At 29.9% G+C, this 27,380-nt stretch overlaps 2 protein-coding genes and 1 long non-coding RNA gene across 11 annotated transcripts; 1 reads left to right on the top strand and 2 right to left on the bottom strand.

Annotated features, from left to right (window-relative positions):
* Positions 1-23,309, bottom strand: LOC109347347. Its single transcript, XR_002107594.1, has 3 exons — positions 22,781-23,309; positions 12,759-12,766; positions 1-11 (listed from the first exon to the last, which is right to left on the bottom strand). It is a non-coding gene; the product is annotated as an uncharacterized LOC109347347 (long non-coding RNA).
* On the bottom strand, positions 15,750-20,767 carry LOC109347344 (KH domain-containing protein At4g18375-like). 8 transcript variants are annotated; one of them, XM_019587126.1, is made up of 9 exons: positions 20,648-20,734; positions 19,763-19,837; positions 19,209-19,669; positions 18,501-18,929; positions 18,118-18,375; positions 17,757-18,023; positions 17,583-17,647; positions 16,786-16,854; positions 15,750-16,610 (listed from the first exon to the last, which is right to left on the bottom strand). In XM_019587126.1, exons 2-8 carry the CDS (start codon positions 19,785-19,787, stop codon positions 16,806-16,808), a joined length of 1,554 nt encoding a protein of 517 aa, XP_019442671.1. In that variant the 5' UTR covers positions 19,788-19,837; positions 20,648-20,734; the 3' UTR covers positions 15,750-16,610; positions 16,786-16,805. The 8 variants fall into 8 exon arrangements, with proteins under 8 accessions (XP_019442671.1, XP_019442670.1, XP_019442672.1 ...); XM_019587125.1 differs by having other exon boundaries at positions 20,578-20,648; XM_019587127.1 differs by lacking the exon at positions 20,648-20,734 and adding an exon at positions 20,578-20,626 and having other exon boundaries at positions 19,763-19,820.
* LOC109347346 (reticulon-like protein B16) lies at positions 22,312-27,111 on the top strand. 2 transcript variants are annotated; one of them, XM_019587129.1, is made up of 6 exons: positions 22,312-22,449; positions 23,316-23,378; positions 24,964-25,144; positions 25,235-25,376; positions 26,077-26,146; positions 26,783-27,111. In XM_019587129.1, the coding sequence occupies exons 2-6, from the start codon at positions 23,342-23,344 to the stop codon at positions 26,947-26,949; spliced, it is 597 nt and encodes a 198-aa protein (XP_019442674.1). In that variant the 5' UTR covers positions 22,312-22,449; positions 23,316-23,341; the 3' UTR covers positions 26,950-27,111. The 2 variants fall into 2 exon arrangements, with proteins under 2 accessions (XP_019442674.1, XP_019442673.1); XM_019587128.1 differs by having other exon boundaries at positions 25,232-25,376.

Below are 27,380 nucleotides of genomic sequence, written 5' to 3'. Positions count from 1 at the left end.
TGGTACTTTCACTAGCGTTAAAATTCTTAAGAAACTTCATCCATCTTATCTTTCTCATGTAAAACTCTTCTGATAATTAAACACCTCATATTTTACCACATTCAAAAATACTTTTGAAAGTCATTTTCTTATGACAAAAAAATATAGTTGCAAATTCCAACAATGAGTAATGTACTTTGTCCTTTATGAAGCTTAGGCTTCTTAAAAGCATGAGTTATTTCTATCTTCTTAAGCACACATACTAAAGCAAGTCTTGGTCACCATGATTCTCAAAGTCACGGGTTTGAGATATCTAATAAATGAGTGATAAATAATATTTTCATACACTCTAGAAAATTTTCATCCCATTCTAATCTTCATAACCATTTTAGGTTTTTCTTACTCTATCACCACATTATAATATTATTTGGGCATGCAGATACCTGATAAGAAATACCATATCCAAAAGGATAGTACCTAACTCTTAACCAAATTTGCCTTTTTTAGCATTACATATATTTTATCTCCTTTCATATATGCTAAACGTATGTTTCTTATGATCCTAGAGGATCATGAAGTATATCTAAACAACATCTAAAGAGCTCCAATTCCATTGATGATGGTAAAATAGTAATTTGCTTCTAATAATATGAAAGCACACATTATTTATAAATCCAACATGATTTAAAAATTCTACATTGTTCTAATAAACAAACATAAAAATGCAATTAAATAATAAAAGATACACATATCGTATAAAAATATAACATTTGTTCATTATATAATAATTATTTACATAAAATAAAGACATTGTATGTCAACAACAACTAGCACATTTGATATTTTTTAAATATATACCTCTATAAAATTGTCATCCTTTATACCTAAAAATTTGCATATATAAATTAAAGTACATATAACTAAAAACATAAGAATATATTAAGCATAAAATTAATTGATATACAAATAATTTTACTATAATCTACATCATGAAAATACATAACCTTTAAGATATTTTAATAAGACATAAAAACTCATGGTACTTATGAACCTAGATCTTAATGTGAAATAAACAATTTCAAATAGCTTCTGCAATAATTAAGTTTTTTGAGTAAAAATAGTAATCAAATATATAAGTTTGCCACACATGAATTTCATAATTAATTTTAAGTGATGTAAAGTTTATTCTATTTGATTAAATTTTCTATTAATCATTTCATATATTGATTTATGTTATCTTTTCTACTAGTATTTATCATGGGTAGGTAAGAGACATAGAATATTATTTCATAACCAAAATTGTGGGGAGACAAGTAAAAATTAATTTTGAAGTTTTCAAGAGCAAATGACTAGCAAAAACACATGGTGTCATGATAAGAAAATTTTCTAGAATATTAGAGTTATAAAAAAATTAATTCTCAATTAATAGTATTCTTATAAATTTAGAAAATTTTATGAGTTCGAAACATTGTTTGGGTGACTTTGCAAAAAAAAATTTGACTTGTGTTTCTAAGTTTTTTGTTTGGTAATGCAATTGATTACTTACCAAGAAATTTTGTAGTCATTTATATATACTTGTTAACAATATAAAAAAATCATTTCATCTTCTTACACCATTAAGATTACAAATAATTTACTCCCTTGCAACAATAAAATCTTTAAAAACATATTTTTCAATTATTATAAAAAAATTGGATAACTTTTTCACATGGAAATCCTTTCAATTAGAAGCTAATCTTATGAAAAAATTATGAAATTAACATTTAAGATACATAAATAGTTTCCAAAAATAATAAAAACAATTAAAGATGGAGTATCAAAAAGTGCAAGGATAATTATACGTGATCAATAAGAAGTAAAAAATTGAAATTATTGAGGTTTAAAAGGTAAAAAACAAAATTTAAATTTAATGAGGTCATAAGAAAATATGTTTGAAATTAAATTCAAATTAAAAAATATAAATTTGAAACATTTACCATAGTAACAACAATTGTTTTTACAAAAGATGTAGAAATCAAATGCACATGCATTAATTATAATAATGATATCTGAATTAGCATGTTAATTAATAAAGTAAATTACTATCACACCCTTGAGTTTTAGTAAAATTATAGAAACCACTCCTCACTTTTCTACACCTACACAAATCTTCTTTAATTTCTATATTTTCATTACACTGACCACCCCTGCATAAGAAATAAGTGTAATTTTTTAAACAAATAATGTGATAAATGTAATTAAGTTAAACAAAACATGAGATATTGTGTAGACAAGTCTAAATAATATATAAATCAATATATTTTTATTATTTTTTGTTACAAAATGCATCAACAATTCTAAAGAAATATTGTTTAATCACACTTATAATATATTGTAACGAACCGAAAATAATAAAGAGATATTGACTCATATATTATTTGGACTTGTCTCCACAATATATCATGTTTTGTTTAACTTAATTGTATTTACCACATTTTTTGTTTAAAATATTACATTTATTTCTTATGCAGGGGTGGTTAGTGCAATAGAAGTATAAAAATTAGGGGGTTTGTGTAGGTGTAAAAAAGTAAGAGGTAATTTGTATAATTTTACTTAGGGGTGGCAATGTGGGCCGGCCCGACCCGGCCCGACCCGGCCCAGCCTAGCACGCCATTGGCCCGCTAAAATAAGGGCTGGCCCGGCCCGATCCGTATTGTTAAAAGGGCTCAAAATGCTAGCTCGACCCATATTTTGCAGGGCTGACAGGCTGACGAGCTGGCCCGTTTTCCCTCCAAAATGTACATAATTAAAACTTTTAAATAAAAAATAATCAACAAACTTGATATATGTCTTTTAAAACAAAAAATCACAAACATAAGTCTACAATATTACAATAACAACATAACATCTTAGCTTAAAACTTGTAAATTCTAAAGAAGAAACCAGTTGCCACGCCCCTCGCACAACACAGTGTCACACAGTTTAGTTTTTTTATTTTTTAACAATGGCCCGTCGGGCCAGCCCGACCCGGCCCGTCTTGGCCGGTCTAAAAAACTGGCTACTAAAACGGGCTGAATATGGGTTTTTGGGCTAAAATCCTCAGCCCGGCCCGCTAAAAATAGCCATCCGAACGGGCTGGCCTGTCGGGCCAAGCCCATATTGCCACCCGTAATTTTACTAAAACTCAGAGGATGTCATTGTAATTTACTTTTATTAATATTTTACTCTTCCTTAAAATCACATGCTCATTGATTATAATATCAAGAATAAAATCATCTCGTTAATTAAAAATTTAATGAATCTTAATGAATCCCACATACATTGACTATAACATAAAGAAGAGAGTCTTAATGTTAATTAAGATTTTAATCTTCCTTAAAATCACATAGGTATTGATTATAATATCAAGAATAAAATCAACCAATCATTTTCTTAAATTCAACGGATCAAATGAGTGAAACTTAAAAGTTATTTAAGATTTCTCTTTTTTTCTCTCATCGTTTATTTCACTTACTCATCTAGTCTGTTCGATTAAGAAAATGAATGGCTGAGATTGATTATACTATTGTAACTTAACTTGGATGTAAACAAATCTCTCATCTTTTAATCCTAATCATTCATGATTGGTTTTAAGGCCAAAATTTATTGTTTTCACATTTTTTATATGAAAACTGTTCTCACTTAAGTAACTTCATGTATGTATATATCCTCTAAAAGCGAGTAAAGTTTTCTAATATTGTTATTTCTTTGTTAATTTAATTAAATGTTATCAAATGTGTGAATGCAAAATACATGATATAAAGTAAAAATTAATGTATATGAGCCTTTATACCTCCATCAAATGTTACAAATGTATAATTAAGGTGTTACAATAAAGAGGATAAACAAAATTTTCATTTCTAACGTGAAGGGCTAAAATATCTACTATTTTATTATACATTCAATAGGCTGATGGGAATATAAAGATAAACATTTTAAAATTTTGACATTTGGATTTAAAAGAGGTTACGTTTATCCTCCTAAAATTAGAATGTTTTAAGTCGATCATTCAACACGTTACCCGCATAATTTGAATTTTGAATTTACAATATACATGTTATAGTAATCCATTAACACGTGGAAAGAAGAATTGATTTTAACGCTGGATACACATGTATAGTATTGCTTCCACTCTTCTTCTCATATATCACTCTCTTCACCTTTTTCTTCTTCTCTGAAGCTATTTCTCTTTCTCTCCAACTCTCATATTTCACTATAAAATCAAAATTATATTTTAAAATTTTGACATATGCTCATTTTTGTCTTCCTAAAATTATAATATTTAAAGTCGGTCATTCAACACATTACCCACATAATTTGAATTTTAAAAATATACTATATGTCACAACAATCTATTAACACGTGGAAAGGAGATTTGATTTGGATACTGGATATACGCGTCTTATCACTTTCACTCTTCTTTTCAAACGTCACTCTTTTAACCAAAATCTCACATACATTGACTATAACATAAAGAAGAGAGTCTTCATGTTAATTAAGATTTTAATCTTCCTTAAAATCACATAGGTATTGATTATAATATCAATAATAAAATCAACATGTTCATTAAGATCTTAATTTTTCTTAAAATCACACATACATTGAATATAAAATAGACAGTAAAGTCGTTATTTAAGATTATAATCTTCCTTAAAATCACACATACATCGGTTATAATATCAAGAAGAAAATATTCTCGTCATTTCAGACTTTAATCCTCCTTAAAATCGTATTCGTTGGTTATAATATAAAGAAAAAATATTCATGTTAATTAAGATTTTAATCTTCATTAAATCACACATGCATTGATTATAATATTAGGAACATATTTACAAAGTTATATAATAATCTAAAAAATTTTGAGTGAAAATATCACTTAGAAGATATGTATGAAAAACAATCATTATATTCATTCTTAAAAAATAATTATTAATCTCTCTCAAAGAAGCTAATAATTTTTTGTTAATAACACAAGATGACATCATCTAATATATTCATGACAAAGTTTTAAATACTCCAATTTCACCTAAAGAAAATCATAGCTTAGTTTTCTAACATAATTAATGAGCTTAGTACACTTAACCATAATTAAAGCAATTCATAACTCAATTTTTTTTATATTTTCGTCATAATTATTAAGTTGAATTTAATTAACCATGATTGTAATAATAATATCAAAATTTTATAACAGTCATAAACAAAAATAAAAATTTAAAACTATCAACTATATATAATATCTTTAAAAAAATTGAAATGCGGTCATTTTGTTTTATCAAAATAGGTTCACAAACACCTTATCCTTATGTCATGTTTAAAGAATGTATCACACATATCAAGTCAATCAAACAATAATTATACATATATATGAAGTTATAGTATATGATTGACTCAAGTTATAATGTCATGTCTCATCATAATTTTACAATAAGATTATACCAATACTATATATTTCACTAATATCCACCAAAACAAGATTGATGGTAATCCACATATTTTTAAACTTACTCATCTTAATATTCTACTTTTTCTATCCCTAAGTGCACAATCTAGAAAAATTTTGATTCATAGGATAGTTTGAATTGAATTGAACTTCTCTAATACCAAAATGTAATACCCAAATTTTCATAACAAAATAATAATAATAATAATAATACAAGGATATTAGTTTAAACCAGAAAAATTAATAGTTAATTTAGTTTTGTAAATATGATGGTGTCATAATCTAGTTTTTTTTAAGAAACTCTTTACTATATTAGCTTATTAAAGAATACATTTTCTATCATTTTAGTCAATCAAATAATATTTGCTATCAGTTTTTCAAAGATTAAATTTGTCATCAATTTTATCTTCCAATAAAATTTTACATTCTATTAGTCTCTTAAAAATTAAATTTGCCATCAACTTCATCTATATGTTAACACATTAATAAATTAACTGATTTGATGGCAAATTTATTTTTTTTAGAGTAAATTATATTGACACTCTCGAGTTTTAGTGAAATTACATAAAGTACTCCTCATTTTTTTAAACTTACACAAACCACCTTTAATTATATACATATATTACACTAATTACCCATATATGAGAGATAAGTGTATTTTTTTAAACAAAAAATTATGACAAATGTAATTAAGTTAAACAAAATATAGTTTATATTGTGAAGAGAAGTCCAAATAATATAAGAGTCAATGTCTAATCAATATTTTTGTTGGTTATAATATAGTAAAAGAGTTATTTAAATTATTGATGCAGTTTGTAACGAATAAAAATTAATAAATAGACATGACTCTTAAACTATTTAGATTTGTTTTCATAATATAGCATATTTTGTTTGACTTAATTACATTTATCACTATTTTTTTGTTTAAAAAATTACACTTATCTCTCTCTTATAGAGGTAGTCAATATAATGCATGTATAAAATTAGGGATGGTTTTTGTAAGTTTAAGAAATGATAAATTGTTTGTATAATTTTACTAAAACTCAAGGAGAGATAGTGTTATTTACACTATTTTTTAAGAAACAAAATTGCTCACAAATTTATTTGAATGACGATATTACAAATTGGTGCCATCATTATCTTTGGATCGGAGTAAGTTTGTGATTATTAAAAACAAAGATTTAAATGACAAAGTGAAAGTCCACAATTAAAACATTAAATAACATAATTCTTTTAGTATATAATGTAGACTATTATTTGTGCATTAAATCCAACCGGAAAATGATGCAAAAAAATTTTATATTCATTATTTCTCATTTTCCCTAAAAAGGTAGGTGTTAAATTTTGATGTGCAAATAAGAATTCAAATGAGTATAAAAAATTACTCATATTTTATGAATTATGCCATATATTTATAATATAGGTTATGTAACAAAAAAATGATTTATGGACATTGATTAATGATTTGAAAATGGTGATTCTCAAACTTAATGTCAAGTAACGATTCAACTATGATAAAAGTATATAACTTCTTACCATATTGGTGTCACTAACTTAATCATATAATCTTTAAGAAGCTAATATGGTGACAAATTTGGGGACATGAAATAATTGAAAGATTATGTAATTATGTATAAAAGTAAAGCATGTGACATGGAAAAATGAAGTGGATCTTTTGCTTAATAGAACTGCTGGTCAATCAAGAAGTTGGGAAACAAGCTGGAGAAAAAAATTCAAGATCTCAATTTATATTTTTTTGGGTACTATTAAGGTAAAGAACTGATACCTTTTGGGTTGACAGTTTCCTCTTCGAATAAGTTTCACTCACAAAATCAAACTCTTACCTTTTAGCCAATTTGAGATCTAGTAGGTCCTTATATCACTAGACTAATGTCTTGATAGACCTCAACTTATACAATTGCTTTAAATGTGGATTTAAAAATAAGAAAAGAAATGTCTCACAACAAAATAGTCAATGGAAAAAAAAAGAAGGCATGATATATTGGCTACTTAAGTATTGGGCTTGTAGTTGGGTGATTGCAAATGGGTCATAACCTTTTTGGGCTAACATACTTGGATTCTCTATGTCATCAATCTACTTAATTTATGGGTACTAATAATTGATTTAATTCATGTATAATTTTCTTATCATGAATTATGAGCTAACTATAGAACAATTACCCCATCTTCTTATTATAAACCGACCTTGATCCAAGATGTTTTGAATGTAGAGGCTAGTGAGGGCACTTGCTCCATTTAAATTGCAAAATTTTATAATGTTTTTATTTTATTTTACTCATATATTTTGTATTTTCATGTTATCCTTGCCCCTTTTGTAATCATTTATACACCTCTACCAACAATGCGTCTGTCTAGTGATTGAAGGTCTCGTTAGATCCCAAAAAGACTAAAATATCAAATATTTGATTCTTGATACCAACATTTGTTATGAAGAACAGTCAAACACTACAAAAGGGATTAATTCATTACCTTATGAGATACCCTTGGTAATACAAAAAAAAATCATTTATACTACTTTATCATTTTCCACCTACTTAATTTATGGTCCATCAATGCTTACAAGAGATAAAATAATTGTAAAATAAATTAACTTAAAACAAAATAAAAACTAACTCTAATCCTAGGACAAGATAATAATTAATCACCCCACTCAAACTAGTCATTGTTAATAAAAGGCTTATTAGTCCTAATCTATAAAAGCAAAGGTAAAAGTTATTTTATTGTGTATGTTAATCCCTATCTCTTTCATATCCAAAGTCATATATCAAAATGATGTTAAAAAACGTAATCAAACATTTACTAATGTTGAAATGATCAAAACTTATTTGATGTTTCCATGTGCCATTATTGTTTCTTATTGGATAGAAAAATTGTCAAAAATGGTGCTTCAGCTATGGGTGAGTTAGGCCCAAAGCTCAAATACCCATCCATAAGATCCAAATAAAATGACCTTACCTTTTGTATTGAGATCCCACATTATATTTTAGAACATCATAGTTTTTTGTTACATATATGTGTATCTATTGTATAGTTGATTATGTGATTTTATAAATATTTAATTTCCCAATACATTAAATAATAATTTATAAACCACTATCAATAATCCTACACAAGCATTGACTTTAGAGAAAGACTTTTATATATAAGTTTCAATGAAAGTGTAGATCCCCTTTCACATAGAAGAAGAAGAGGGTATCATTGACTATAAGAAAATGAAGAACAACATAATTGCTCTTTTGATTGGATCAATTGGTGCAGCTTTCACCTTGTTTGCTTATTCACAAACCTTCATATCTTCAAGTCAAAGTATCACAATTGGTCTTATTGTCCTTATGTTGGGTTTGCTTGTAGGTGAAGGTCTTATTTCTTTCTAATCATAATACCCTTCACCTCATATTTCTCTATTTGGATTAAGGTAACTCTTTCTAGGATTTTTTGTAACTTTTTTTTGTTGTTTTTTCTCCCAATCTTTTGTATAATAAATAGATCTTAGGTTATGAAGGGTTGAAAGAAAAAAAAAATGTAATTTTCTTTTGTGAATTGCCATATATTTCTTTGTTTATTGCTCATACATATGTTTAAAAACTATATTGAGAATTTTATACCTTTCTATTAGGAGTTGTGTGCATTTAAGCAAGGCAAGGTACATGATTTTAACTTCTATTAACTAATCATAGTTTTAAGTTTTCATGTATAAAGTTATTTTTTATTAATATAAAGTATGAAGAATATGCAATTTAAACAGGGCAAGGTACATGATTTTGATTTTTAGGTAGATATATGCACCAATTTCAAGAGATAAAAAAAATGAGGGGGAAACTAAAAAATTTCACAGAGAATAGGACCCAATAAAAGTTAGTTCTAACTTCTAAGTTATTTCTCCATGTGAGAGCATTGATAGTTGATAGGACAACAAAGTAGAAACTGTTAAAATTAAATTTATGTCTGGTCTTAACTGCATAAAGTTGATAGAAGCAAAGTTGACTTTGTTTCTAAAAATAAACCCACTATTTTCCTTTTAAAAAGTTGTGGAAAAATTGCCTTTCTACTTCCAAAAAAAAATATGCATTTACAAAAAATATATGCATGGATAATGTATAAGTTTTATATATTGTTATTATTACATCATCGATTATTTATAATTAATCATCATTGTCTTTTCAAAAAAGTAGTCCAATAATATTATAGTGGTTGTATATAAATTTTTACACTAATAATATATATAGATATTTCGTTATTCATCTTCAATATGCATTCCATATATAAAATCCCTCAAATTCTGTTTGGTATCAATGGTGAAAATGTTTTATTTGCACCAAAACAGTAATACATATGTGTCCAATGTTATTTATTTAAGGGGAAAATGTACAAAATTCCTAAACTTTATCCATTTTGTATGGAGGCAATATAAAAAAAAATTCATGATTACTCTTTAAACTTTATTATTTAGTGAATTTGGTCATTGTATAAATTTATTGTAAAATTAGTCAAAGATAACAAGGAAATTCATGCAATACATTATACTTAAAAAATTAATCTTGCCTATATAATACTTGTAAAACTTAGTTATTTGAACATCTTATTTTTAAATCAATATTCATTTCACTCACATTTTTCCATAACAATCAGATAATTACAATAATAATTTCATCATGTGTTTTAATGATAAAATATTTACACATAAAAGCAAGCATTATATACGTAGCTACTTTAGAATACGTTGTATCCGACTTTGAAGGATGCTGAGAGAAATAAAGTTCCTAAGCAAACATTTCGAAATACAAACAATTTGACAAGAGTTTATGGGAAAATATAAATGAGATGAATATTGATTTAAGAATTAGATACTCAAATAATGAAGTTGTACAAGTACATATACACATGATTACTTTTAAGTATAATATATTGCAAGAATTTATTTGTTATCTATGACTAATTTAACAAAACCAATTTCATTAAATGATAAAGTTTAAGAAGTAATTAGGAAGAAGAAAAATTCATAATACCTATTTGCAAAATGCATAATTTGTGGATGTATTATAAAATCAATTGTGATTGTTTTTTTAACTATAAAAATGTGGTTTTAATAATTGATTTGAAAACTATAGTTATTTTGGAAATATACGATCATACTTTATCACAAAAAAGGCTATAATAAGTTGTCACAGATTAAATGACCCAGAAAATATATTTTTGTGCTATGATTCACTAGAAAACAAAGGCAAGAGATCAATGAGTCTAACTCTTTAACTTGATAGATATTAAAAAATTTAATAGCTAAAGAAGGAAAATGATAAGTGAAAAAAGAATATAATCATTATGTTGGAGGGAAAAAAATAAGTGCATATGGTGTCAAAAATTTGAAGTTCAAATAATGGAACTCATTAAATAATACAAAGTAACTACATGGGAAAAATATATTCTTAATAACTACATGGAAAGAATATATCATTTTTCAAATAAACACATCCCCTAAGCTAAGGATATAAATAGTGCAAAGATATATAATGGAAATGCTTGTAAAATTTTACACTACTTATTTTTGAAAGAGTAAGCAAGAGTATTTACTTCAAACAATGTACAAGCTCCGGGAAATTTCATGTTGATACCTGCAAAATTCAATAAATTAAATATAAAAAAAACCAAAGTGGAAATTGATAAGAAAAAATTATTGGCAAATAATAATAGGTAGATGATTAATGGTTATAAATCAAGTGAAAAAGAGAGTTTAAGAGCAACTAGGATGATTTGCTAAGGTTATATATGCTAAAAACATATATTTTCATTCTTCTCCAATAACATATATTTCAACTTAGTAAATAATCTATTTGGGTAAGAGTGAAAATAAATGTTTCACTAAACATGTTTAAGTGAAGCAACCTAATAGTTGGATAAAAATTCAAAATTTGGATTGATACTCTAAGAAGATTATTACTCAATACTAGAATACTCTTACCATTATATTGATCATGTGATTCAACATTGTATAGCCATTATATCATCAAAAATCTAACATGAGAGAACGAGGTTTTTACATAGCCAGAGATAACTTGTCGGCAATAGAGTTTTAGAACATGATTAATAGAAGCTTGCCGGCAAGTCATCCTTGGCTGCATTACATAACCTCATTCCCACATGCAAGAAAATTAGATGATTTTTTTTTATGAAATTACCATAACCAGCAATATTCTTCACCAACATCATTCTTACACAAAACAAGGTACAAAATCTAATCTAATTAGTATAAGTTGTAATAACCAATCAAAAAGAACCCATCATTGCCACATTTATATAGCTACAAAACTACATAAACTTTTTCATAATTTTTACCCAAATGAACAAGACAACATTCCTTAACTATAATAAACAGAAAAGACCCTTCTATTTGATAAAAACAAAGAATCAAGCAAAGTATGGATTTTCTAATAGGGTGGCTCAGTGATAACTGGTAGAGAAGAAGAAAAAAAGCCTATTGGATTTGAAAGCAATTATTCTTGGCAGGGAAATAGACGAATGGGTTTAAAGCACAGAGAGATTTTGATAAGCTTATATAAAAGAGAATGAAAAAATATATATGCACAGTAATATATGAAATTTATACACTATTATTATATTATCTACTATTCATGTTTAATTATTATTGACTATTTAAAATAATTAATACAAATAAATTATAAACAATATACTGACTGTATATTAATTTTTATATTAAAAGTGAATAAATATTACATTAAATATAAAATAAGTTGGTTATACTTATAGTACTTGGTATAGAAGTTACAAACCCAATAGCATTATGATGAGGATTTGTTGTCCCCAACTCTGTTCCTAACTAATCACAATGAAGTAAAATTGATAAAATTATAAATATTTAATTTTTTTAATTAACATGACATAATATGATTGGTTTATGATAAGTTTTGGGACAACAGATCTTTGTCGATAGCATTAATAGTGGTAGCAATTCCTGCAGAGGGGCAACCCTATAACTATGTCCAATTGTTGTCCTATATCTGAAGGAAAATGTGAAAAAGGTGAGTAATCCGGAGGATTCTTATTGCTGGATGTGACTTTGCATGGGTGAAGAAACCAAGAAATATAGTACAAATCTTAGTTGGCATAGTTTAAAATACTCAACTTAAATTATTATTTACCACTTGCTGATTTAGATTTTAGAGACACTACTTGTTAATGCTTTATTTTATTTTTTTAACTCAAGATATTAAATCTAGGCTTTTTTATCTTTTGTAATTAGTGTTGAGTATAAAATAATTAGAAATATTACCTTGAGAAATGACACTTGATTTCCTAACCCAACATCTCAAAGAGTCAACTTAGATAATAATATCTTTTATAAAGAATTGAAAAAAATATTATTAAAATGTGGAGTATGTTTTTTTCACTTACCTTATCCCCTCCGTAATTAGGAAAAACCTAATTTCAAATCCCCATATTTATCAATTTTCCTCTTGCCCTTTCATAGAGAAAAAAAGGGTCTAAAAAACTATTATACCTAGGAATGGGGATAACAATGATATAATAAGAGAAAGTTTATTATGCTATTTATTTATTTTACTTATAAGGTAAGGAAGTGAAATCAAATTTTATGCAAATAAAAAAGGATTGCATAAAAAAGGAGTGAAAGTAAAAACTATTCAAGAATTTACAAATTTATACCCTTGCCCTTTCATATTTGTAGATAAAATAAATCGCTAGCATTTTTGGAATAATGAAGTTAGACACACTATCACCTTTATTAATAGTAAAAGATAAAAGATATATTAAATTTTGGACACCATGATAAAAATGCGTTTATTGTAACAAATATTTTCCGTTTTGCAAACTAATTAGGGTGTTTTTAATAAATTAAAGAGTAATGTATTTCATTTTCCAATAAAATTTATACTCTTTAGTCTCTTACTCTCTTAGTAATGATTAGCCAAATCAAAGTATTTGTACACACATTATATTATTTTTTGAAGTACCTAAAAATAAGGTAATAATTAAAGCGTAGTCAAGAAAAGAACTAGACTTTATTCAATTCAAAGTAGTTATGTCACTTTGACCCTACTATTGATTTGAGTTGAAAAGTGTTTTGTCAATTCAGTTAGGTAGATCTAATTTACTACATTAAGAGGAAAGGGGTAAATCTATTTTCCACCAAAATATTATCACTGAATTTGTTATCATTTATTATTAATTAGAAAAATATTTAATATTTAATTTAAATATTTTTTAACCCATCATAGAATTAATATATAAAATTATACATTTTTTAGGGCAGAATATGTATTACTTAAATACATCCACTAGAGTAATGAGCTAATGGCATATCATAAAGAAAAAGAAAATTTTAAAAATCTCTTAATCAACAAAAGATTGGCAAGGTAACACATCAATTTATATAAATACTAGATAACATACATTAAATTCTTATTTTTTTGGTACTACTAATGTATTTATTGACTTTACGGATAAAGAACTAATTCATTTCTAAATGTGTAATTATCTCTCTTAACAACTTTCCCTCCCATACAATTTTTTAAGTTTTTAAAAGACCTAGCATTTTCTAACGGGTTAAGCTTAAACCCTGAAAAACAATAAGATTGTACAAAATTGTGTTTGTTAGTGGAAACTGCCTTTCAATATGATTGGATTGAATACCAAAGTAATGAAGCATCTAGCAAGTGTTTGTATATGATTAGATTGCGTACCAAAATAACTTCAACAACTTCGTTAGTTTGAATTTTAATCGATTAAAAAAATATGCAAACTTTGTTTAAATTTTAAAATTACAAATAAAATAGTGTTAGGGAATAAAGAATATTCAACATGAATTATGGAATCATTACTTTGAAACAATAAAATGCCAAGTTTCCATTTTTCATCTAATATTCTACGAAGTCCATATTTACAACACAAAAAATCACATTTTATCATTCTGATAAATAGTTCACGCTCTACAGCAATTTTTTTGTCTCCAGTTGCATGAGGCTATAAATGTATATAATAGACTAAATATTAAAAGGAGATTAATATAATTTTTCCCTTCAAACAAAAAACAATGACTAATATACTAGCAATAAAAATATTCAGTTAACTAGGAACGTTTAAGTGATTGCTAATTAACACAAAAATTTAATATACATTACCTAGTGATTTATTATCTTGATTTTTGTTCTATTCATTTTATTTTTATATTCGAGTTGAGTCAATACACTTAAAAAAAAAGCCTCAACTTCATAATCAGATAAGCTTAATTTTACATAATATAGTATAAAGACGATTACAATATGATTTTTTTGGAACACTAATTTGTTGATCAACGAACCATACCAACATGTCAAAACAAAAATAATAATAATAAAATAATAACACAATACTAAGAAAAGAAAATCACAAATCAGATTTAGTTATTCTTGCTCCAATAAGAATGAAATCATCATCAGTTCCAACACAAATTATTATACCTAATGGGTCCTGTCTGATCAGCAAAAACACAATCATAGAATAATAATATGCACAAACACAACCAACCATATTAGCCACTAAATTTCAACTCATCCAATAAGGGCATAAAAGTAATTGTAATAAAAGTTTTGTTGTCTTTTTTAATTATATTACTATTTAAAATTGTGGAAATATTTGACCTGCCTATATATGCAACCTTTTCACATCCAAAAAATAACCCCAAGACTCATCAAAGTGATATGTTCACATTTGATCTATTTTACCCAGCTAAATCGGGAATAAGGTTGCACACATCTATCCTCCTCGGACCTTATTATATGAGAGTCTCGTATATTAAGTCGTCCTTACGGGAGGAGTGCAAGACACCATACTAGTACAACAATTTTGGGTCCCAGCACACTTGAGTCATTGTCTACAGACAAGTACTTGTGAACAGTATTATAGGAGTAACACTAGACACGCTCTTACACAGAGGCCATTGAATCACCTAAACATTATATCAGAAGACTCAATATTAATGACCTCTGCAAGATTATCCAATGCCCCCACATGAACGTATTCTTTTGTCAGCCAACTTTTTTACAGTACCATTACTCCAATACAGTTGTAACCATTCAGGCAAAAAAATAAATATATCTAGTTTCTACTGATGACATTAAAAATTACAAAAAATAAAATAAACCAATGCACCTAAAATGCTGATTAAGCTAAAAACACATGTTTTGTATCAATAGTTTGATAAATCCAAAGCACATATCATATTGGCAAAGCAGAAATGAGATATGCAACAAGTTGTTATATATATTTCTGAATCACCAAATCACGTAATGCATTGCCTTCCATAACCCAAAGTTTTTGACGTCGAGCTTCAATACATTTAACAGCATAACTAAGAACAGCTTTCAAACCTTTAACTGAAAGTTTTAGTTGTGTAAAGTTCTCAAGAAAATCCAAATGTATGGATATTCAAAGACAAACAATAAAAACACACCTTTACCTGCTTATGAGATATGGGAAAATAGCGGCACCTACAATACAGATTACACCAAAACTCCACCATATTTTGATGTAAAGGTCAACATAAATAACATGAAATTTAGATATTGCATGCAATAGTAAGCCTCCGCGTAACAGTAAGGTTGTTGCTTAGAGATCAAGAGTTCAAATCCTAGAAACAACTTCTACGCATGCAGGATTGAGGTTGTGTAATACATGTATACAACTACCCAGACCCTACTAGGTAGAGCCTCGTACATTGGCTAACCCACCGCATGTGACAATGAAATATTATAAATATAAAACACAAAAAACAATAATGCAATACATGTATAGAACTACCAGATGAACATAGCTGAATGGTATTTTTCCTTCTGAAGAGAAATGAACAAGAATGATAAAAGGCAGAAACAAATGCAAGCCAGTTTTTAGTTCTGAAGACAATAAACCAGAATAATAAAAAAGCAGAAACAAAGGCAAGCCAACTTTATAGGTTCTTGGGGGAATAAGTACTCAAGCTTAGGAATTATGGTAAAATGGACATGGCCAATTTCAATAGTCTCCACATAAGTTTGGTCCTCTAAGTAGAAGCGTCAAGGTGGGCCATATGGTAGTCAAATCCAGGTTTCATCAGGTCCTCTGGTTTAGGCAGTAGGAGGCAGGCTGCGGGCTTCATAGATCTCAGCTGTTTGGATGGGAAGGGAAAGGGAACAAAGGGAAAACAAGAGCATCAGAAATTTAAACGGGCACTAGTCAGGTCAAGATATCAATCTCTAACATACTAATGTTTATGGCCTAGAATTAAGTTATGGGAAGTTGCCAGATAAAACACAAAAGAATATATGAAATTTGTAATTTACCTGCAGAACTGCCATCAAGTTTAGTAAGCATGGTTTCTCCTCCTGGAAACACCATTCGGACTAGACAACCTGGCAAAATATACTAAATATCAGAACCATAAGGAACACAACCAAATATCAGTTAGAGTGGAATCTTCACGACATGGCCAGGGAAGAACAGGTATCTTCAACAACAAACAAGCGAGCCTTTATCCCATTAGGTGGGGAAGAACAGGTATCTTCGAACATAAAAATAAGTTGCGGTATTTTCCAAGCTATGTTCAATTGGTGAAAAAATTGTCTAAAAATGCATCCTCACATAATCTTCAAGAGATTGGTTTTTTTCCCTCTTGAGGAAGGCTGTTTCCTCTTCTAATGGTAAATTGGAACAATTGGCCAGAAATTATTCTGTGGACTGGTACGCTAAACATGGAAAAGCATTTTCGCAGAACATTTCTCTCTTCCTTACAAAAGAAAACAAGTTTGCAATGAAACAAGAGATCATACAAAAAACATTTTCCAAAAATAAATAGTTCTATAAGACAAATGTACACATTAACAGCACAAATGAAACCTAAAGTAGTGTAAAATTAAGAGAGTTCCAAATAGAGTTCATAGTAGTAGTACCCAACCTAAGTATCAAGCCTTTTCGGTCCGTAAAAAAATCAAAGCAGTAATCTAACATTCATCTAGTGATCAGTTATCTTAGGAGTTAGGTCCATATACAAAATAGACTAATGGTAACATCTAAGATGGAAATTTAACAGGGGGAAAGGGAAACTTCAGCAAAAAGTCAGACGAGAGGAAAGATTGATTACCCCGCAGTACTGGTCCGTCCCAAAGAATAACTTCCATAAGCCCCATAAGGAGCACTGCTGCCAAGCTACAAATATAGTTTGAACAAAGTACGAGCATTGATTGATAAATAATTTAATTTGAAGAAATCAAGCACCTATAAATATTCACAAATACTTATGATTATAGAGAAGTACCTGTGAACCTCCATAGCTTCCATAAGCATCACCAGCTGCAAAATCACTGGAGCCTCCATATCCATTTGAATATGAAGGTCCACGTCCATGTCTTCTACCATCTCTACTGTCATAGTTTAGACCATCAGGTCCATCTCCTGGAACAGGAAGATATGGCACAACTGGAAGGAGTGCAGAGACAGCACCCTCCCTATCAAAAAGATTTGCTCTCAGTCGTGTAAGTACATGCACAAGAGCATCCTTTGCAATATCGAGGTCTCCAGAAATCTAATCAGAAACAGTGGGGGAGAGGACAGGACGTTAGGACTGTTTATCACCCCAAAAAAAGACAAGATTAAGAAAAGCATGAAAATACCCATACCTGCACCATTTCATCATCTTCAGATGCAATTTTAGGAAGGTTTTCCTTTGACAGAATGCGAATGTTAGCCTTTGTAAGCCTCCTCATCTCAGTTATGATAGATCCTCCTTTACCAATAAGGCAACCAATTCGTGAGGTTGACACCAACATCCGGGTAGTGAAAGAGATGATCCCTGAATCTCTTTCAACTTTCTCACTGCAACGGGGTTGCAAACGAACAGCTGCTTCTATTGTTGGAGAGAAAGTCTCTTCAAAGAACTGTGGTACAATTTAAAAATGTTAAAAATACAGCACAGATCATCCATTTAACTCACAGGCCCAAACTACATAAGACAATTATAGAACAAGATGAAAAATGATCCACTGGATAATAAATATTTCACCTCTTTTGTAGAAATGGTTATCAAGCATTCATCTCCTTCTTTTGCTGAACTATCAACTTTGATTGTTGCCCCGGTTTCCTGCCTGATTTGGTTTATGATCATACCACCTTTTCCAATCACACCACCAATGTTTCCAATTGGACAAACCAGTTGAACTGAAAAGTCCCTTGAAGATGCTTCATCCCTTGGAGCTGAGTACAAGGACCGCGGCCAGTCTCCAGCATCACCTTTATATCCCCCATAAGCACCCATAAGAGGAGCTATCCCCACAATTGGAGCTCCTGTGGGTGGTCCCATGAATGAACTTCGAGAAGGGTATACGCCAGGAACAGCAGAAGTAAGCAGATGCTGAGATCTTGAAGGGTTGTCATGAAGTCGAGATGCAATTTGATAGAGAGCCTTCTTCACAACTGCAGCATCCCCAGAAATCTGGAGTTCTCCAAACGAACAGAAAGAAATATTTTTATAAGCAAAGAGGGGTATGAAATAAGTTTCCATTCAGATTAAAAACCCAAGTACAAAGTTTGCCACCTGCAACTACTGCATGTATAATACTTAAATAAAATCAAGCAATTTTGATAGCAATTAAACAGCTAACCATGATAAAAAAAATGAAAAATAATGAAAGCAAAGGAAAAGAGTTGTTTAAACATAAAATAACAAGCAAATCAAAGAACGCAAACACTAAGAAAATTCCATCCAGTTTACCTGCACAAGTTCATCAGAACGCAAGGCACATGGAGGCAAATGGTCATCCTTAAGTATACGAATCTGGGCCCCAGTGTCACTTCGGATGTTCTGAACTATCTGTCCACCTTTTCCAATAATACAGCCAATCTGATCAGAGGGTACTAGCAGCGCAGCAGTAACTTGTTGACCGCCTTCATCGTCGTCCTGATCACTGTGCAAGTCTTCAGCAATCACTCTGTCATGCACCTTAAAAAGAGCATCCTGTGCAGGTGAGACATAATCACCACTGTCGCCAAAAGCATTGGTCTCATCACTGGCACTGTAGATAGTAATAACACGCTCGTCACACCCTGGCACTGTCTCGCCAACCCTAACCTTGGATTTGGTGTCTATCCTTAGTTGTTTGATAATATCACCTCCTCTACCAATAACACTGCCAATCTTTCGGGAATGGCACAGATAACGGTACACGGTATCTTCTGAATCAATCACAAACTTCTCTCTGTCACCACCTGAACTCCTCCTTTTATTTTCTCTATTATCATAGTCAGAACGAGAGGAAGGGCGCTTACCATGACTGCTCCTTTGGCCAGACATCACAGCAAACACTTTATACCAACAATCAGATACCTACAAAATATCACAAACTACAACATAAAGGTCATAACTGTACGAAAGAGAGATTAAAAAAACACCTTTTTAACCTTGAGAAATATACAATATAAACACAATACGTGAAACATAATGCCATGCTCAATGAATCTAATTTGAGGTTAAATTTTAAATAGAGAAAATATTAAATTGTTCTACAGGGCATGCTAGCTAATTTCACATATAAACTAGAATAGTTATTTTGACACGAAAAGAATTGAAAATATATCATAAATCTTAGACCCATCATCCATTTCATGAGAATACTTCACTGTCCTCCATTTTCCACAAACAAATTCCAAAGTATGAACAAAGCATTGCTTTCATTTCAGCCTTTCAACAATATCTATTTAACAGACATGATTTTAACAAAGGAGATTTTTTTTAAAGCTTAAAAAAATAGTTTCTCATAACAAACTTAAATTCCTCTTTCTAGCGGCTTCTGCTTCTGTAAAAGACGAATCAAACAAATGTACAAGCATCCGAAGTAGTTTTTAATTTTTATCCAAATAATCACTTTTTTCATAAATTAAAAAAAGCTGAACCAAACGAACCATAAGCCTATGATCAATAATCGATTCACAAAGCAACAATTGAAAATAGAATCATTACATATAAGAAAAGATCCAAAATCAATTGGTTCAATTCCATTAGGGTTTCAAAATTGAACAGGATCTCTTTTTAGGGAAATATAGCAATATAAAAACAAGTAATAAAACTAAGAGATATTAAAAACCTTTAGTGTATGGAATGAATAATATGTGTTTGGAAGAGAATCGAAAAAGAATAAGAGAAAGAGGAATTACAGTGATGAATCGAGCGATGTTCGTTGAAAGGTGAAGAGAAACGCTTCCACTGAATAAATGGGATTTGCAAAAAACACAAAATCGAAGAAAGTCGCGCACTTTAGGGTTGGGAAGGGATATTCTAAATTATACTAAGCATTCTCGATTCATCATATAATAATATTTATCTACCGACTTATTTTTATTGGTATGTATTTCTCACTTTTATTTTGATAAAGAACCAAATGAATACTTAATGATTAATGGGTATTGGTTCAAGTAAATATGCTTGATTTCCTTTAAAAAGAACTCGAGTTTGAGTCTTATGGATAGAAAAAATGTTCATTGAAAGGATTGAGTCTTAATCATATAATAATATTTATTTACCGATTTGGACAGGATTGTTTCGATTGTGAAGATACATGTGGAAACAAAAAAAATGGATTCGTAATGAATGAGGTTCAGAATGTTGGAACTATGGATAATTAGAGTGGAAGTTTTTAAAATCTGTTGTTAAAAAGGAATAGACCTTGTTGTACTCAACCTGAAATTCCTAAATCCCTTAATACATATAGTGTCACAAATCTAATTCTTATAATATCTTACTCACTATTTGTCTTTTATATTGTATCATCAATCTTAGTCTCAATTTCCTTCAATCACATGGATATTGATGGAGGAATATTAGATATTTGATATGTTTTATTATCTCTTGCTTTTTTATTTATTTATGTTTGTTTTAGATTTAATTTAATTAACAATTTTATAATTTTTTATATTATTTTTTCTTCTTTTGATTTCTAAAATGACATGTAGGATATGTGCATTGTATAAATTACATACAACTATTTCTAAATATTTAATTTTCTAAATTTACAAGTACCCTCTATTTTGTTAGGTATCTAAGTTTATTCTACACTAATCCAAATATGAATGATAGAGAAGGACGAATCTAAATATAAATGAACGGTCGAAAAGTACAAGTCCAAATATAAATAAATGAAGCGAAGTTAAATAATACACTACATGAACTCATTGCCATCTCTATCGACCAGTAATAATATATCCAAGATATGTTGTTTTGGAATCTAGCTAAATTGTTGTTAAGTGGTATTGGTGTATTTTGCTTTTTGCAAAGACTTTTATTTATAAAGCAAAGTCAATAAAGAAACTTAAAAATGTAAAAGTATTCCTTTAATATCATATTCAATTGTTTACTGGTTTTTTCCTTTAATTAATGATTTACTTTCCTTTTGTAAAAAAATCTTTAATTATGTAGCAGAAATTATATAGAATTATAAAAGTTATAGAAATAAAATAAACCAAAAATTATCCCATATCTCACAGAATAGTACCTTAATTAACTTAGAGTATAATATAATACTTCATTCATTTAGATTATTTTTTTAAATAATTGTATATAAATAGTAAATGGAGCATTTTTTTTCTCTCATTAAGTTATAAATTAGATATATAATTCTTTTTTCTAAGTATTTATCTGGTTCGATTATGAGTTAAGTTTTGAAAAAAAATAAAACACTTAACTATCCCATAAATGTATTATAATTGAAACTTTTTCATTTTTTTGTTGATTCATATCGAAAACTTAATTCACAAACATAGAATACAAAATTTATAAAATATTACCATCTTTTACTTAATCCTAATCCTAAGTTTATCAATTATGTAGAAGGTTCTACAAGCAAACGACGCCGTTTTAGAATTTGACGTTTCTAACAATTATTCTTCTTCTAACTCTTCAATTCATTCATCTACTTTCCTTCTCTCTCTCATATCCAAATCTAAATCAAATTTACACTAAGGTAACATCTTTTCTTCTTCCCCTTTGATGCCATCAAATTTCATGATTTGTCCAATTTTTTGATAAAAATTTTTAAGTTTTAATTACATGTTAATGATTGTGGTATTGGTAATTGAAATTCATTTCATCACTGTCATATTTGAATCATTTTATTATTATTATTATTATTACTTCATATTTTCAATTAAACTATGAGGGCTAGTGTATTTACTAGATACAAGTTACAACTATGAGCTGGTACAAGGTTGTTGTAGCTTAACCAAAGTTATCACATTTAAGTCTTTGCAGTTGTCATTACCCCTTATGATTTTCATATATTGAATAGTTTATACCAGTGATTTAAATTGCGGACAACATCACCTGATGCGGCTGCAATATTGCGGCTGCGGTGGCCGCTGCAACCGTATTGCATGAGACTCTTAGAAGGTAGAATCACGTGTTAGTTAGTTTAGAACTGTGTGGAGGAGACTCTTAGAAGCCTCAGTAGGGGAGTAGATGAAATGAAGGTTAGTTAAATTTCTAAAGGAATATGGAGGCCAAGAAAAAAGCCCATGTTGAACGATATAGAAAGATTTAGAGATTAATGTGTTGTCAGTGAACATGTTTTGTGATAGAGGATTATGGCGTTCGATCCATTTAGCCGACTCCATCTAGTGAGATTAAGGCATGATTATTGTTGTATATATAACAAAAAACTATGGGCAGGTGTTTGTTTTCCAAGTACATGGAGTGTAGGTCTTGTTTGTTCCTCAGTTTGTTAGTGCTGGTATATTTGCTAGCATTGGATTTGTGAACCTTGTTGTCATTGTAAATTCAACTAACTTTTTTATTATATATGTATCCTGATTTGGGTAATCTGGTTTGTAGGACTTCAATTTCGGAGAGTTAATTTCATGTCTGAATCAGAGGGTCAGCCTCCTACTGCCTTTGGTATGTCATTCGAGTTTTACTTATCTTATTTTTCGTCTGCATAATCTGCTGTTCATTTGTGATGTTATAACTTATAATTGTAATAGTCTCCATTGTTTTGCCCTAAGGGAACCAGTGTGGTTTATAAGATTTTCAGGCCGTTAGATTGTTAGAAAGGTGTTTTAATTTTCTTTTGGTGGTTGTTTAACTCTTATTTAGTTTTGTTTGGCTACTACCTTTTTATAATTTCTCTGCCTTTTTTGTACTCTTGTTTTTGTGCCTTAGAAAATAGAAAAGTTATGTGGTATTTCCTTTAGTTGCCGGCGAGTGTTTCTAGGCGAGACCACCTTGTTAATTGGGAGGATTGTTTAAAACCAATGAAGAAAGATTTGCACCCGAATGGTTGGGATGCCAGCTTTGTGAGAAGAGTCACTCATGTTACTCCTTGGAAATTTATTTCTCAGGGTTTACCTCCATTTAATTCTCCCGTCCTTCAAGTTGGTGATGACTCATGTTAAATTACGGGAAGATATGTTGGTTGGTTCCTCTCCACTTGCTGAGTCTTTTTCAAGGCTTTTGTCCTATCTTCTTTGTGCAATGCCCCTGTTTGTCAATTATATTCTCAGGATAACTCCTCTTGGAACCTTCATCTTTTTAAAAGCGAGCATGATAGAGAGGTCAATAAGTTAGAGGTTAGAGTCTCTTTTAGTTTTAGTTGACTATATTCGTCTTTCTTCTATTCCTTACTCGAGAACTTTGGTCCTTGGTTCCTGAGGAGTGTTGACTTGTAAATCCTTTTCAGTTCTTGGCTCATTATCGCAATACAAATAGATTCTCCTTATTTTGGATAAACCAATCTGGAAGTCCATATCTCTAGGAAAGTTTAAAGCTTTGTATGGATTGTATATTTTAATAGAATTAACTCTGTTGATATGCTCCAAAAGTGTAGACCTCTTAACCCTTTGTCTCCGGATATGTGTATAATGTATGGTTCAGATTCCAAACCAGGCCTCATCTTTTTTGCATTGCCCGGCTACGAAATTTCTTTGGAATACATTTTTGGGATATTTGAAGAGTCTTGGATTTGCCCTATGGATTTGAGTAATTTTCTCCTTCTAAGTCTAGACATATTGGCTCAAGCAAATATTCCAAAATTCTGCAGTAGTGCTTTTACCATTTTTTTGGCGTTTATGGTTGGAGGGGAACATTGGGCTTTTCAACAACTCTTCTTTTACCCTAGAATTCCTTTGGGATAGAGTTGCTATGTTGGTATCACTTTGGTGCTCTTCCCATAGGTTTTTAGTGGTGTTTATTTGTTAGATATGATTCCTATTCTCTTCCTTTGTGCTTTTCTCCCTCATCTAATAATATTTCTCTTATTACTAAAAATTCTAATGCTTGTTTGGAAATTGTTGAGTTGAAACTTTTGCTATATTTCTGTTTCAAACTAGCTAGTTGTTTTTTTATTTAATAAATTAAACTTCATTCATCTTTACAAACTCGGAAGGAAAAAATATTCTGGAAAAGCATATTGCTGTTTTTGGATTGAACATGGTTATACTAGTTATTAAGTCGTAACTATTTCTCTCCTTTGTCTCTGTTGTAGTTACTGATGTTCTATTGTGGAAGCGGTGGCATGTTTCCTTGGGTATCATTGTTGTGGCAACCGTAGCCTGGTTCCTACTCGAGTGGACGGATTTACCATTTTTAACAATTTGTTCAGATGTGTTGCTGATTTTGATCCTAGTGTTGTTTCTGCATGCTAACTATGCTGCCCTTAGAAATAAGTATGACCAGTAACCCTTCTTGTACATTTTTATGTTTTTCGTCATCATTAAAGTTAACATTGTCATTGGTAATCCATTTGTTTCAAGCAGACAACCACCAACATTACCTGAGCTAGTAGTGACAGAAGAGCTGGTTAATACTGTAGCAGCTTCATTTCGGGTCAAAATCAATAATGCTCTCCTTATAGCCCACGACATCACTATCGGCAAGGACTTCAGAATTTTTTTCAAGGTTAGTTTTTTCCCAAGTTGCAGCATTTTGGGGATTATGGCTTGGGGAAGTGTGATCCAAACTTATAGTGATTCTTTTGTCTAGAGATATATTTTGGTTGACACTAATTAAATTTAACGAGGATGTTAAGGGTTTGTTTGCGAGTTTGAATTTGGAGGGGAAGGAAAGGAAAGGGAAGGCTTGAGAGCCATCTCATAAGTGTATTTCATGCCTTCTAAGCCTTCCCCTTCCCTCCATTGTCCTCCAAAAACCAACTCGCAAACAGACCCTAATAGAACTGGACCCGATTTGTCTAATTTTAGTGTTTATTGATAGAACAAGCAATCTCTGAGACTGATACTGAGATCAAGAAACAATATAGAACAATAGGAAAATAGAACTCTCCTACTAGAGAGTCCTGGACTATACTCTCCTTTCTTTCTTCCTTCCAATCAATAAATGCTCTCACTCACTCTCTGCAACTGATTTATAACTACATAAAGCTGTCAAATTACTAAAAATAGCTTTCCGATCTAAACAAAGCTATGCTGCCAAGTTTATCATTTGCTTTTCAACAATATATGTTTTTATGTCCAACTTTCAAAGTTTACATTTTGCTATAAATTTTTTGCATTTTGATATTGTGGTAGTTCTAATATTGTGTTTATGACTTGATGGAAAATAAACAGAGGTAATTCACTTTCTATTGTCTACTTGATAGGTGGTGGTTTGTTTGTGGCTCTTGTCTGTCATCGGCAGTGTTTTCTCATTCTTCACACTTGCATATATCGGTATGATTGCATCATTAGTCTATTTTTTAAAGGCATTTTATGACACCTTTAATTGAGACCCTCCTTTCTCATTATTATAAATTCCGCAATTACTATTAAGTTATTTTTAGGTGTTGCACTTTAACCTTTTAGCACTTCCTCCTTTCTTCTATTCTTTGTTTTTTGGTGGGTGGTGATGGTGGTCATTTGTGTCCAACTTTATGCATTGTAATCCTTCTAAAACTTTCATTTCATTCACATGGTTTCTCCTTACTTGATTTGATAGTTGCACAAACTTGATTTTGCGCTTTCAAATTAGGTTGCCTGCATTGTTCTTAATTGCGGTCGCAGTTACGTTGTGTTTACTGCAATTACAGAAAATTGTGGTAAAATGCTGCTGCAATTGTGGTCGCAAAGACACCCAAAACTGCAATATTACAACCGCAACTGCGGTTGTGGAGCGCAATTTAAAACATTTAATCTAGTATGTTTGGTGCTGTGCACAGTCATTTTGAGAGCTAGTTTTCTTAATCAACATATGTAAATCTTATAAGTCTCAACTTAAGTTGGGTATATATATATATATATATATCTAAATTACAAACTCCTCAAACTTTGTAAATAACTTATTTATTTTTTCTTCTTTAATTGTGACAGGAACCCTCATGATGATTACTATCCCTGCCTTGTACAGAAAATATGGAACTTATGTAGATAAATGTTGTGGTGTTATACAAGACCAATTTTCAAAACATTACAGAATAGTAGATGAGAATGTTTTCAACACACTGCCTCGTAATGTATCCAAGGACAAAGAGTCTTAACTATTTCATCTTACTGTTGTATTGTTTCAAATCTTGCCACAACTTGGCCTTTATGTTGGGACAATATTGTAAAATTTATGCAAGTTGCTCTGATGACAAAATTTGATGGCAATCAGCAAAAGTGATTATTTGAATACTTCATAATTAGTGGGTTTGAGGTCAGCTTGGCATAATGGTAAGATTGTTACTTAGTAACCATGATGTCACATATTCGAAAACATTCTCTTTGTTTGCTTTTCTGTAGATACCACTAAGTGAAAGACTCGTGTACTAGATCGTCTATTGTAACAAAACCACATGCATACAATAAAAAAGTGTGTAAAAACAAAACCACAATCCCACATGCACATAATAAACAATGTCCAGAAACATATCCACAACCCCACATGCTCATAATAAACAATGTGCTAAAACCAAATCACAACCCCACA

This window comes from Lupinus angustifolius, chromosome LG05 (genome assembly GCF_001865875.1).
Source record: "Lupinus angustifolius cultivar Tanjil chromosome LG05, LupAngTanjil_v1.0, whole genome shotgun sequence".
NCBI lineage: Eukaryota > Viridiplantae > Streptophyta > Magnoliopsida > Fabales > Fabaceae > Lupinus > Lupinus angustifolius.
The sequence above is the reverse complement of the archived record's forward strand: the minus strand, read 5'-3'. Positions and strand labels throughout refer to the sequence as shown.

What these genes read in the sequence shown, in the direction of transcription:
- LOC109347346 (XM_019587128.1), top strand. Translation starts at nt 23,342, where the DNA reads ATGTCTGAATCAGAGGGTCAGCCTCCTACTGCCTTTG. An exon ending in TATGCTGCCCTTAGAAATAA is followed by an intron (nt 25,145 to 25,231) that starts GTATGACCAGTA and finishes ATTTGTTTCAAG; the next exon opens with CAGACAACCACCAACATTAC. An exon ending in ACTTCAGAATTTTTTTCAAG is followed by an intron (nt 25,377 to 26,076) that starts GTTAGTTTTTTC and finishes TCTACTTGATAG; the next exon opens with GTGGTGGTTTGTTTGTGGCT.
- LOC109347344 (XM_019587123.1), bottom strand. Translation starts at nt 19,787, where the DNA reads ATGTCTGGCCAAAGGAGCAGTCATGGTAAGCGCCCTTCCTCTCGTTCT. An exon ending in GAAGCTATGGAGGTTCACAG is followed by an intron (nt 17,648 to 17,756) that starts GTACTTCTCTAT and finishes CTATATTTGTAG; the next exon opens with CTTGGCAGCAGTGCTCCTTA. An exon ending in GGACGGACCAGTACTGCGGG is followed by an intron (nt 16,855 to 17,582) that starts GTAATCAATCTT and finishes ATATTTTGCCAG; the next exon opens with GTTGTCTAGTCCGAATGGTG.